The sequence below is a fragment of the Doryrhamphus excisus genome, chromosome 13 (genome assembly GCF_030265055.1).
Source record: "Doryrhamphus excisus isolate RoL2022-K1 chromosome 13, RoL_Dexc_1.0, whole genome shotgun sequence".
In the NCBI taxonomy this organism is placed as follows: domain Eukaryota; kingdom Metazoa; phylum Chordata; class Actinopteri; order Syngnathiformes; family Syngnathidae; genus Doryrhamphus; species Doryrhamphus excisus.
Genome location: NC_080478.1, coordinates 16,216,952 through 16,231,609, shown reverse-complemented (window position 1 = coordinate 16,231,609; position 14,658 = coordinate 16,216,952). Strand labels below are relative to the sequence as shown.

General features: G+C 38.8%; 1 protein-coding gene across 7 annotated transcripts in view; it reads left to right on the top strand.

Annotated features, from left to right (window-relative positions):
- Positions 1-791: 791 nt before the first annotated feature.
- The window catches only part of esrrb (estrogen-related receptor beta), a 48,420-nt gene continuing 34,553 nt past the window's right edge, over positions 792-14,658 (top strand). For 2 of the 7 annotated variants that reach the window (XM_058090979.1, XM_058090977.1), the window contains exon 1: positions 11,595-11,912. In XM_058090979.1, the coding sequence (XP_057946962.1) occupies positions 11,863-11,912 (50 nt within the window). In that variant the 5' untranslated portion in view covers positions 11,595-11,862. Of the gene's footprint in view, positions 865-7,844; positions 8,041-11,594; positions 11,913-14,658 lie in introns of those variants that run through there. The other 5 variants (XM_058090980.1, XM_058090981.1, XM_058090983.1 and 2 more) reach the window with 5 other exon arrangements.

Sequence of the window (14,658 nt, the reverse complement as noted above, 5' to 3'; positions counted from 1 at the left end):
GAAACGTTAGCATCGTGTTTACACCTTAACTCGTGACTCAATCAGGTCTTAATGATAAGTAATGAGTAACCTTTAACCTCCATAGAGAGCAACGCAAGTCAACAACCCCACTTCCTGTAGACCAGGGGTCTCAAACACGCGGTTTGATATGAAAGTTTGATATGGATGCTGTATGGTATCATGTACCCAGAAAAAAATATTACGTTTGATTAATGTTCATGTTAAAGGTTAAATAACTGTAAGAGTTATCCTCCCTATCCGTGTGGAAGTGGTAAGTTTTTGGCTTTTTTTAAGTTTAAAGGAAATAACTTGTAGGCTACCGTTTAGGTCGCTAGCTCTCTAGTTTGCGAGTTAGCATGTGTCTCAAGACCCTGCAGTTGCGCAATATGTTGTAAATAAAAAGAGTATAAATGTGACTATAGTCGTGTTTTGTCATGTCTACAGGGCTCTAATAATGCTTTGTTCATTTTAATCTGAAAAAAATAATTTGTCTACCCACCAACTATATGTGGTTTCTTAAGTTTTTATTATTTGCCGTTTTATTATTATTATATTTATTTATTACTGATTGGTTTTCTTTATTCTTGATTTGTTTGTTTATTTTTCATTTTATTTTGTGCAGAAAAATAAAAAATAAGATATTTGAGAACAGTGGAATGTTTTATCAGAGCTTTTATTGTAGAAAATCGGAACCAAAGCACTGAAAAAGTTTGTATATTTTTCTGTTTTTAATAAATGCGTTTTTGTTTTTTTGTTTTTTTTGGAAAACTTGATGTGGCCCAGTCTCACCCAGACCCTAGCTCCAGTGGCCCCTAAGTACAATGAGTTTGAGACCCCTGCTGTAGACACAGGATATCCCAACAGGTGAGAACGCTGCCTCACCCCATGCCACCCTCGCCCATATTGTCTTTTTTTTACTGCCTTGGTGGCTTCCTTTGCCTTTAAAGCTGAGAATGTGCCTCAGGTAAATATGGGAGTAAATGATTGGATTATTGTTCTTTCATTTGGCTGTGTAGTAATGGCGGGATTATAAACATTGCAGGATATAGATTTCCTGTCAGATCCCATGAATCAGACATCCTTATCTCATTTCCAGACTGCCGCTCCACCCAGTGAGGCTGCATACACACACACACACACACACACACAAAATAGCAGATACAGGCAGCATGTGATTGAACGGAGAGACTCTCACCACCAGCACAGCACAGGCAGTCCAAAGTCCATTTGAAGATTTCAAAAACCACTTAAGCCCCCTGTCCATATTTGTTAAGCAAGTAAATCTAAGGGCTGGTGGGACAGAGGGACAGCGACGCACGGAGCATCAAAAAGCAGGAGAAAGGGGAGTAAGATGTCTTCTAAATGAAATTTAGGGGAGGCCTGGCTGACAGCAGTGGAGAGCGAGAGACGGTTCGGACCTTCTGATTCAGTTTGAATCTCCCAAATAAAAATGTTTGGGTTTGAATTATGCAGCATTTTTTAACAGAACCAGAGATGGATGCCTGATTCTTAAGACGCTTGCGTGTTGTGCCTGACATGTTTCCTGTTTTTCTCTCTGTGTTCGTCTGTCTCTTGACAGGCCTCGTCCTCCTCCGCCAGATTAATAACAGTGTAACTAAGTTAAGGAGCCGAGTAGGAATCTATCTACAAATTCTGATTACTATTCAAACATTCAGTTTTGTTCCTATGACGCGTTGTAAGTGGAATTTTAGTGATTCACACTCACACATGCAGGCAATAATTATAATAGTAAAACACAATAGAAGAATTAATGAAAAGTTTAAGAGTTTTGTGATTTCCGACACTCTGTGAAGCCATGAATGTGACATGAGTCACAGTAGTCAGAGTAGTCTCTTTTGTTTTTACAATAAAGAGATTGTTGATGGCGGCACGGCGGTCAAGTGGTTACCGCGCAGACCTCACAGCTAGGAGACCAGGGTTCAATTCCACACTCGGCCATCTCTGTGTGGAGTTTGCATGTTCTCCCCGTGCATACGTGGGTTTTCTCCGGGTACTCCGGTTTCCTCCTACATTCCAAAAACATGCTAGGTTAATTGGCGACTCCAAATTGTCCATAGGTATGAATGTGAGTGTGAATGGTTGTTTGTCTATATGTGCCCTGTGATTGGCTGGCCACCAGTCCAGGGTGTACCCCGCCTCTCGCCCGAAGACAGCTGGGATAGGCTCGAGCCCCCCCCCCCCCCCCGCGACCCTCGTGAGGAAAAGTGGTAGAAAATGAATGATTGAATGAGATTGTTGATCCACCGCATCTTCGTCATCATCAAGCAACATCCGGATAGACCAAACATTGTAACGTGAAACATCATAAAGCAAGGACTAGCTAGTGATTTGTGGTCAAGTGGGAGGTGGAGCCTGGAAAAAAAAACAATGTTGCATCGTTTGATATACATGCTGTGATCATACATTATCACGTACACCAATGATAACAATGATAACATGTAATAGTTGCAGTATCTTGACGTATTTTGATGATTTAAAACACTACCCAAACATCTTTTATGCTAGTTCTGTCAACAACAAGACCTCCATCTGTGAATGTTAGTCCGCCAGATAAATATACCGTATTTTCTGGACTATAAGTCGCTCCGGAGTATAAGTCGCACAAGGCCAAAAATGCATCATTAGGTAGAAAAAACATACATAAGTCGCACTGGAGTATAAGTCGCATTTTTTGCGTGTAATTTATTTTACAAACTACTTGCAAGGAGAGGAGAAATATGATCTCAGGGAAGAAGTACATTTGAAACACTTCTATGCTAGGACTACATTAAAAAGCCACAGCATTTCAGTATGTGGAATCAAACTATGGAATGGATTGAGTAAGGACCTCAAACAATGCACAACGATGAGCCAATTCAAGAAACAATACAAGCAGTTGATGTTTGATAAATACAAGAATGAAGAGTCTTGAACCGGTCATGATGTGCTATATATATATATCACTATATTGACACTTACTATGGTACCCATTATGTCATTGTATGGTCATATTACCTCGTACTTCGGTACGTGACAAAAAAAACAACAAAAAAAAAACTTAAACCATATTAGGAAAGCAGGAAGTGAACAAATGTAACAGTTACTGATTGTAAAAGTACCAGATGGAGGGGTAGGATTTAATAAGCGTTGTTTCTTCCTACTCCTTTTGGACATGTGGAACTGTGAACTGATTATGTGATGCATTCAATTGAAATCTGATGCATGTTCAAATGAAATAAAACCATTGTAGGGCCCTATAAATTCCGCGTTCACGGAATCGCGGACGGAATCGCGGAATTGGACAATAAAAACGGAAATTATTTTGAATGCGGAATATCGCGGAAATGCTGTTTTCATGAGAAAGAGGAACATAAACCTGGGGAATCGTTCCCAGAGGTCGGTAATCAATGTGACACAATACCTGCCTACCGCCCTTTTTCAAACATGGCACCCCCCCCGTCTGCGAAGAAGTTGCGCAATACCACGCTAACGCCGAAATACAGAGCCGAGCAGTACCCAGGTGACTTCTATGTATCTGGTGACATGTTATTTTGTACTTTCTGTCAACACTCAGTTGACTGGAAGCGAAAAAACACATGTGATGACCACTTGTTATCCAAAAGTCATCTAAAAAAAAAAAAGAAACGCATAGCGCTAACGCTAGCAGGGAGCCCCGACAGACATGCGTTACTGCCTCGTTCAAGTCAGCGGACTTAAGAAAAGACTTCGTCGAGGATTTTGCCTTGTTTTGATGCACTTTATGTACTGTGGAAAAGATTGTTTTAATATGTTCTATGTTAAAAAATTGACTGTGTTTTGTATAAAGTCAAGTATATTTTCGCTTGAAGAGAAAAGGCTGGTTGAGCACTTTATTATTTTTTAATATGTCATTTGTTTTCACTTCAAACATGTTTTATTTGAAGTACCTGGTGCAATGTTGTGTTACATGATGCAGTAGTAAAGTATTGAGGAAAAGTGCAATATTGTGTCGCCTCAATGAATGTAAGTTCATTTCTAATTAATTAGTGTGCATTTTATTCATAAACATTATTAAAACGCACTCTTTTGTGGTAAAATGAGTAAAAGGTAAAACAAAAATGGAATTAAAAAAAAAATAAAACGGAAAAAACGGAATTTGGGAAAAAATAAAACGGAATTTGGGAAAAAATAAAACGGAATTTATAGGGCTCTACCATTGCCATTACCATTACTTGACCAAAACAGACATTACATCCTCTTGGAAGGCAAGTTCTAACATTAATAAAAGAATAGAGAACAGACTGAATAGGTGTAAGATATGCTAACACAATGGTTATTCAGCTACACAAAAAATAAACATGAACAGAAAAGGTGTCCAGTTTATGTAACATAAACAGTTTTTTTCATTTATAAGCCGCAGACACAGCCAACCTATGAAAAAAAAGTGCAACTTATAGTCCGGAAAATATGGTAGTTTTTCATGTTAGCTGCTACAATAACAATGTCGATGTAGCTTGGTTAATATTGAAATCAGTTATGTAAATGGTACACTGTTGACATTCTCTATGAAGTGGAGTTCATGACCAAGGAGATTTTTCGTTCACAATGTTGCGTGTCTCTTTTCTCAAAAGTGACGCAAACAAGTTAGAGAGATGATAAGAGTTTTGTCACGTTTGGTGATCATAAAAAGGTTCTCGGGGCTCATATTACTCTTATAACATCATTAAAATGTCACGTTTGCATAATAGGGGCCTTCAAGTGTGTGTGCCTTTATCTGTACCAACAACTAAAGTAAAATGCACACACACGTCAATGCCCTTCATAACATAACATGATGTTCCCTGGCATCATCTACTTTGCACATGAAGGTGCAGTTACTCATAGTATCTGTTTTCTATATTCTGCTTGTCCTCATTCAATCTGGGATCTAGCTTGAGTCTATCCTTTTTTAAACACGTTTTGCGTGTAAGAAACATGTCAAAATATGGAATAACTTGCAATTGCTTACAATTATGGGATCACACTTCTCAGCCTCCCTGGGAACGTATATTCCAAAGTACTGGAGATAAGGGTATGAGCATTAGGCCAACATCAGCTCCATAGATGTTTGTTTTTTTTTTTACCTGGTCACAGAACACTGGACCAGCTCAACACCCTTCCAAGAGTACTGGAGGGTGCATGGGAGCCCAACCAGTCTTCATGTGCTTTGTGGACCTGGAAAAAGCATTCCATCATGTCCCTTTTGGTGTTCTGGGAATAGGGGGTTGGTGGCACACTACTACGTTCCATTTAGTTCTTGTACAACCAGAGCAGGAGCCTCCTTCTCTGTTGAAGGGGTCCAGTTTTGGGAACTTAGGATCTTGTTTCTACTATTCACAGATGATGTAGTCTTGATTGCTTCATCAGGCTGTGACCTTCAGTGTTTAGTGGGGTGTTTTTGCAGCTGAGTGGGAAGCACCTCCAAATCTGAGATCATGGTTATATCAGAGTCTTGAAGACTGGCGCATGATTGACTAGCAGATCAGCGAAGTCTCTGCAGTAATGCGGACTGGACCAATGTGGCCAAGACAGATCTCAGCCAGAAGTTAAAGCTCTCAATTTCCCCTCCGTCTATGAAGAAGATCACAAATACAAGCAACCCAAAAGACTTTGCTCCGTTGGGTGGTTGAACTCACCATAAGAGATGAGGGTGAGGAGCTTGGTCATTCGGGAGGAGCTCAGAGTAGAGCCGCTGGAGCTAGTGGATGTGCCTCAGCATCTAGTCCTGGGCACCTCCCTGGTGAGGCGTTCTGGACCTTGGAGGACCTTGGCCATGCTGGAGGGATTATGTCTCACAGCTGGCCTCAGTGTCAACATCTCAGTGTCCTCCTGATGGAACTGGTGGACATCATTCTTCATCTCATCATTGTTCCACTGGTCGAGGAACGCCAATCTCTCTTCATTGCCTCCTGGACACTACACAACAAACAGCGGCCATGACACTTTGAATCTGCCAATTCAAAAGTGATATTCTACTTAATCAATACAGCATATGTCCAGATTTGATGGGAGGCTAAAAACAGGTTTTTATGACAGGTTGCAGAATAAGCGTGCAACATGTCTGATTCCTAACTGATGGCTTCTCAAGATAGAGAGACAATATGTGTGTGTGTGTGTGTGTGTGTGTGTGTGTGTGTGTGTGTGTGTGTGTGTGTGTGTGTGTGCCTTCATCCTTTCTAATTTGAAAGTGCTTTGGATTGTCTTGTGTCAAAAATGTATTTTTAGAGCACTTCACTTCTTAAGCGTCGGGCCATCAGTGCAAGCAAGAGAGAGATAATCACAGGTGGATTGCGGATGGCTTTCAGACAATGCACACACACACACATTCACGAGCACACACACACACACACACACCATTAGCTTACACTTGGAGGAAATAATTGGTTGCTATCAACAAACATATCTAAAAGCTGCCTTGTGTGCCAATATTGGTTGTATTTTTGCAGACACCATCACCATCTGCGACTTATTGAAATGTTTCTATTAGTTCTATTTAAAAGTGATGTTTTTTAAGTTTGTGAACCACTGACTGGTTACTTAATTCACCTGAAAGTGGGTGCTGTTGTCATTCCTTAGTGCTAAAGTGCTATAATACATTTAATAATAATACATTTTATTTGTATAGCGCTTTTCAAAATACTCAAAGACACTTTACAGAAGAATGGAGTTGAATAAAGCAAGTAAACAGAATAGAAGACACACCAAAATACAACATTCATTGGTTAATACACAGTTAAAAGATGAGTAAAAGCGGGGCGGGGTCATTACATTTATAGATTTTCTCTATGATGGGATAATTTGGTCTTTATATCTCTCTCAAATGATGATATGGCTCCATGTTCAGGACCGATTTTCGAATACAGTTAATTGCATTCAAAAATAATCAATGATACTTTCAGAGTGACAATATAATTCTTTTCATGTCACTTAATTTCCACCATCAATAGTCTGCAGGCCATTTCTATCTTGCAGCATGAATTAATCTATGAAGGACAATAATTACATGTTTGTAATGGAGAGGCTTTTTTGTGCTGAGCAAGTCAGAGCACTTGAGTGTCCATTGTGTGCTTGCTTGTTGGCACTCTTCTGGCTGTCATTTATCTGTTTTATGAATATCTTTGTGAGGGAAATAATTAAATAAGTTGCAGCGTGGCCTTGTTGTGAGAGAGCCCTCCCTCTAGTGGAGATTGCTTTCAGCTGTCACAAACCGGATCCCCCACAGCAGAAGCATGATGGTGGGAATTGTGCAGGAACACCTCTCATTACTTAATGAAGGCAATACTGTGTAGTGAGTTATATTATATTGATAATATTTGTCTTCTGATAGTTATCTAATATAGGAATTTGTCTAACTGTTGTTTATGGACCATGAGAGGTCATGGATTGCATCATCATGAATTGCAATGCAGACATTGTCAGTGGGGTGACCCCCTGGTTTTATACCGTTGACCCTGGACTTAGTTTCCATAAGGCAGGGGTCTAGCCGGTCCATTTGCATGTGGGCCCTGTAGAAATGAAGATTAAACCAAAAAAATTTAACACAAAAAATGAAGAAAATCAAAGAAAAATGCACTGTGTAAATGTATTTATTACATACTAATATATTTAAATGTATTTCATTCTTTTCATCATCACTAAAAATTACAAAAAATATGAAATATACTGTATAACTTTATTTAAAATACTTTAAAAAGTTGTGAAATATATACACTGCTTAATAATTTCAATCATTTAATATCATAACCTATCACCCTATTGTGACACATTTCTGTTTGACCTGGCTCGCACAGCTCAGTTGCCGGTGGGTGTGTTTGTTTGTGTAATAGGCGCGCGCCGGAGGCGGAGTTGCCAGTGAGGCCGTGGTGTGTGACAGTTATACGGCGCGTCCCGGGAACACAGAGCCAACACAACACCCACCACCGCAACAACCAGGACATCCACCACCACTACTGTACCACTTTACCACAGCGACCCGGCAGTACGGCAGTACGGCTGTCACCTGGGACAGTGGCATGAAGAAAGGTACTTTATGTGTTAGTTAGCTTACCTTTCTCATCTCTTTTGTCGCTTTGAGGTAAACTATTGTGTAATTATACACCTTTTATCCTAAATACCCTTTCCTATGTTTAATGACGCACCTGTGGCTATGTTTAGCTAGCGTCCACACACTTAATTAATCACTGCGTAATCAAAACTTAGTAGCCTATTCTTCTTAAATCTGGAATCATATGCTCTCACTTATTGGATGGACTTGCAATTTTTATGTCTGTTTATCATGATACATAGTTGTAGTTTATTACTGTAGTTGAGATATGTACTCCACAATCACTACACTGCATTACAATGATCATTTACTATATTACCTGATTTGTAGTACTAAAGGCACTTCATGTAGTCATCTTTACTTCAACTGATACATGAGTATCACAAGAGTTTAGTACACTCTCATGTTTATTCTCATATTCCAGTCTTACATTCCATATTGCAGGCAGATAAATGAGCAAATATATTTGATTTGCACAGTGACAATGTTACTTTCTGTTGAGGTATGCTCCAATCCCAACAGATTACATAATCAGCCGCTGTCCTACTCCTGTTACCGCTTTAACTTTTCATGCCTTGTGATAGAGTGCCGGCCTCACGCAGCTCTATTCTTTATTTCTATCAGATCCTTCCATGTCAAATCAACTGTCACATCCTGTGATTTTTCATAACAGTGCTGATAAGGAGGAGCGATAGCAGCTTTCGGCGGGGTCTTTCATAGCTCACACGGCGCGACGCACAAGTCGGGATGTCACTTAAAAAGCTTTGGCGAAGCAAATAAAAACATGTAAGATATGAGATTTGTCACATGGAGGCGCTTACCAAGGTGAAAGTCAGTAAGCAGGTTAGGTAGATGGATGCTATTATGTGTCATGACATTATCGCCACTTCCTCCAAGGATCGTCTTATATGGTTGTTTGACTTCAAGCCCAACTTAAAACATGCCTTTGTTTTATTTTCGTCTCTGTACGAGGAAGAGTGTCTCGGTGAAGTCTTACTACTGTGTTTTTATTCCTATCTTAGGAATCAGGCTGACAGGTGCTGGATTTGGCACCATTCATAATTGGATTTCATTTATGTAGTCATATGTTTTTGTATCAAAAAAAAGTAGATCCTTTTGCAATCTGTGGCATGGTGGGGACGCCAATAGGCCTGTGATGATCAATAAGGATTGCGTGATGTTTTTGCATTGATTATAGAAACGTGAGCCGATGAATGGAACAGGATTCCTCTCCAGGGGTTATACTGTTCCTGCTTTGCATCCAGCACAAATGCTGCATGAATCCACTGGTCTTATTTCCACTCGGAAGCCACTGTCATCATTGTCGGGACAAAGTATCCACAATTAGCGGGAAACAGACGTATTTTTGAATTATTGCTTAAAAATTTCTTTTCCTCTCCAAAGAGTACCACTATAATGCGGGGATACAATAACACAGTGACCCACGCTGACTGTGAAATGGTATCTGCATTCTCGACATTCTTACTGAGCTTGATCAACACTGAAACACAGGCGCTTCTAAAGCCGAGGTTAGAGTAGCAGAGCTGGATTTTCCGCTGCTTTAGAAGATGATGGGCCTGCAGAATATGAGTTATAGCTAGAGATCATCTCTCGCAGGTGGCGAAAGGTTCACAATGCTCTCTCACATGTAACACCCGCAAATGGAACCAGCAACGCAGCTCAATAAATACATTAACTGTCCTTAGTGGTTTGAAAGCTATTGCATTTTGGAAGTGAAGTGCTGCAAATGCACTTGCCTACTTGGTGTAGCGTCTATACTGTGGTTTAGGCTGCTGTTGAGGCTTTTTTTTAATGTGCTATACAGACACATTTGGTGACACTTTTAAAGATGTATGTAGCAGGTTTTTAACAGTAATCATCCAGTTTGGAGGAGTCGACTGCTGGGAAAAGTTCTGAGCTGTTGTTTGTATATATATATCACTATATTGACAGTTACTATGGTACCCATTATGTCATTGGATGGTCATATAACCTCGTACTTCGGTACGTGACGAAAAAAAAACCGTAAACTATATTTGGAAAGCAGGAAGTGAACAAATTGATTGTAAAAGTACCAGATGGAGGGGTAGGATTTAATAAGCTTTGCTTCTTCCTACTCCTTTTGGACATGTGGAACTGCGAACTGATTATGTGATGCACTCAATTGTAATCTGATGCATTTTCAAATGAAATAAAACCATTAAAAAATAAAACAAATTAAAAACATTTTTTTATTAAAAAAAGAAAATTAAATAAAATTAAATTATATTAGGAAAGCAGGAAGTGAACAAATGTAACAGTTACTGATTGTAAAAGTACCAGATGGAGGGGTAGGATTTAATAAGCTTTGCTTCTTCCTACTCCTTTCGGACATGTGGAACTGTGAACTGATTATGTGATGCATTCAATTGTAATCTGATGCATGTTCAAATGAAATAAAACCATTAAAAAATAAAACGAAACAAATTAAAAACATTTTTTAAATGAAAAAAAGAAAATTAATTACAATTAAATTATATTACAAAGGCAGGAAGTGAACAAATGTAACAGTTACTGATTGTAAAAGTACCAGGTGGAGGGGTAGGATTTAATAAGCTTTGCTTCTTCCTACTCCTTTTGGACATGTGGAACTGTGAACTGATTATGTGATGCATTCAATTGTAATCTGATGCATGTTCAAATGAAATAAAACCATTACCATTACCAAGTTACACTGCTTTAATTTTCACTAACGTGTGGTATGCAAATGAATAACTTAACAATGATTTTCCTTTTCATTCAAAGCAGTGTCTGTCTTTTAGGGTGAATTATTTTGACAGTCTTCACAGGAAGTGATGATTCTCCAATAGAGGTTAGCTGTTGTTGCTGTTTGTTAGTGAACAGGATTTGGGAATTAGAAATGGCTAAACTTTGCTAGTTTGTCAGTTTAATTGGGGATCTAAATATCTCTGAACTGCTACTACATAACTATTTTCCAGTTCGGGTAAAAATGCGATAAAGAAGATTTATCAAATTTCATGCAGGAGGTATGGATGTAGTGCTTGGCCTTGGTGGCGGTCTGTGCTCTACTGAGTCTACTGAGCCTACTATGTAGTATATACTGATTACTCACTCATAGTAGTTCTCATCTTGCTACACTTTGTTTTACAAGTTTTTAGAGCTGGACCTGTACCGTGATTTAGGACCTGTAAGTGTGTTGTGCTCCATGCACGGGGTGGAGAGTGTGTGAGGGCCAGCATTTTGGATCCCACTTCCCCGGCGCTCTGCCGGCCCCTCTGTCGCTTTAAGTCCTCCCCCTCGGAGCCAGCCAACAGCAGCTGTTCCATATTCATCAGGCCCTTGAGTCTTAAAGAGCCCTATCCCGCCTGTGGAAAGAGTCATTCCTCTCGCTTGCTCGCGCTCTCCATCCCAGCGTTCATCCCGCCGCTGCCTGCGCTTCCCTCCTCTCTCTCTCTCTCGCTCTCTCTCTCTCTGTCTGTCCCTCCCCTTCTCTGCCCCCCCCTCCCCAACTCTCTGTCATACACTCACATGCACTCTCATACACTAAGAGACACACTCTTCTTTCCACACATCTCTATACATAAACACATACACAACACACATGTTCCCTCACACACACGCGCAGCCACTCAGTCCATCAGAGTCCAACATACCTGTGCTGGCTGGGGGAAGCGCTGCTAGAGGGGGGTTTCAGCAGCAACGTTTCTGAGGGTGCTTCGCTGTCATTTGGGGGAAGAAGCCGGTCTCAATTGGTTGCTCTTTCTTCTTCCTCTCATTCCTGGAATGCTAAAACTGGACTGATGGACATTTCAGAACTTTGTCTTCCAGACCCTCTCAGCTATCATAACCAGTAGGTGCTCTTTTTCTTCCTTCACTTCTTTCACTTTTCGTTGTAACTCCTCTTTGAAATATTATTTTTGTCTTCAATTACTCTTTTACTTTTTGCTTTGCATTGTGTCCTGTCTGCATTTCAAACTGTGTTCTTTTCTTTTCTGTCAGTTCATGTGAACTTTTCCAGTTTGAGAGTGAAGCACAGTTCCTACTTTGCTCTTATTTACATCCTGCACGTTACAGGCTTTATTGACAACTGTTCAGAGCAACAGGGCAGAATAAACTCTTTGCATGTGGATTCATTGTGTGGCAACATCTCTTATCCCGAGTTTTAAAGAGTCCATTCATAGCGTGTAAAATCAATTAAGTCTATCCTGCTCAACTTGGGCTGTTTATCCTAAATAAAACCGTCAGACATGTCCAGTTACTTCAAAAGATGATGGCTGATGAGTTTATATTCACGGTTGCCTAGGATGTGCATGGGAGAAAAATACAGTTCTGTTGATATAAATGCTAGCCTATATAGAAGTGTAGTGTGTAAATTGTGTAGTGAAATATGGGAAGCCAGGGCGAGATGGATGAAAAGACCCAGTGGCTGGGTGCTCTGTCCCAGTAGCGGCAGCGAAAAAGGCTTCCACCTCAGCCCAGCACTCTGCGTTACCTGATTCTGCATCATTGCATATGATTTTTTCAAATTTTTAAAAATATTTATATTTATTAATATATTTATTGAATATTTATATTTATTTTAAAAATGCAATTGAATCCAACTTAAATGCACAGTTTGAATGTCCCACAAATTATATAGACTTTAACAAAGGTGTTTGAAATGTCCAAAAGTTGGACTTAATGCATACTTTTTATACAAAAGACAAGTCAGACATCTAAAAAAATACATTTCCTGAACATCTCAGTTAATAAGACATGCTTTATGTTCGAGTGCAGAAATTGAAGTTCCAATTTAAATAAAACTGGCACAAATGATCTGACATTTGAATTATCGTGAGTATTATATATTGCAGATTATATGATTTTTGTTATAAATTATACATTTAGATAGAGATAGTATGGCAACAATAAACAAATGAATAACAGATGTCTCCTTATTCAACCCATGTTTTGCTTTTATTAATCACTGCAATTAAAAAGTTGTGAGTGCAGTCATGCAACTATATAAATATATAAAATAATATTTACTTTAAGAAACATTCTGTTTTCAGGTGTGATAAAAATCCCACACATTATATTATGTCAGCAACACACCAGGTGGAACTTAAATCAGAAATATCTGTAATTGTTGTTTCTTTTAAGCAGATATGATTATGTCCAAATGGTTCATGTGTTTGGTGAATTGTTGACCGAACCTTATATGTACTCATCTAAAGTTGGAAGCATGTAGTAATATTTTATTTGTAAAAAAAATACAACATAGAACGCAGAAGCACGAACATTACATTTCACTTTTTTTTTTACATATACCTTGAAAATAATTTCATTTTTCAGCTTCACTCAGCTCAACTCCTCAGTATTTCACAACAGACAAACACGTAGCAGTCTTTTTTAATGTGAATTAAAATTCACATTAAATCATTGAACTTTTCAGTATTATGTTAATATTCATATTTTAATGTTAGTACATGTTCTTCTTTAACTTCAGTTAAAGTAATGTATGCGCTCACATGAATATTGAAATTTTAATTGAATCTTTATACCTGCACTTTACTAATACTTTGTATTATAGCTTACATTTGTAATTATGAACAGGTGTAATCTACTGTAGAATTATTTGTGCAGTAAACTATTTTATGGGTTTTCTTTTCCCTCAATAACCAGGCAAATAATAAATATATATATATATATATATATATATATTTTACCGCATGTCATTTGTACCCTAAACAACTAAACATAATTTACATCAAGTACTTTTTAGTTCAGAAGCAGGCCCCTTTCAAGGAAGCGTTCAGTGGCATTTGACTCTCACACACACTCACAAATACACATACACACACTTTAGGCAGGATGAGAGGACGAGTGGGATGTATGGTCTGCATGTAATTAACAGAGTAACATTGTAAAATCACTTTAGTATCACTCTGTAAATTGACCTCAGGACGTTGCCGCTGCCTTCAGAGTAAAGAAACAAAGCTTTTTTTTTAATGTTTGCATATTTAAATGATTGATAACAAGGTATAAGTTGCATTGACTACATTATTTATTTATTCATTGTGATTTATTTGCCACAAATAAGATTTGCTATTTGTTTTCTTGCAAGTTACACAAAGTTTTTAGTGATTGTAGTGGCTAATTTGTATTACTAAATATTGCTGCTCCACACATGCACACCTGAGTGTCAGCCGGTCAGTTTGTGGTTTTTACTCATCACTACTCTGGCTTTGCTGTATCTCATCATTGCCACTGCTTTAAACAGTTAATTCCGCTATCCATTTTCCCCTCATGAATTTCGACTATTTTCCTGTATTTCTTTGGCGAGGCAGATAGAAGTTAGCACATAATGATGGATTAGATTCCAATTTATTTGACATTATTCCCAGCTTGCTGCATTAGAGCCTGCAAACACCCATGCAGGAGTCCATCCGCTTGATTCCTATTAGGTTTCAGAAAACAAGGCGAAGGAATTGCATTAGTGTATCTTAAGTTAAAAGCTCTTTGCTCTTTGACCAAGTGTTTCATTGTTGTTGGCCTAATCAGATTTTTGCTGTCTTCATGGAGATGCTATCGCAGGGTAGAGGCAATGGTGGGTA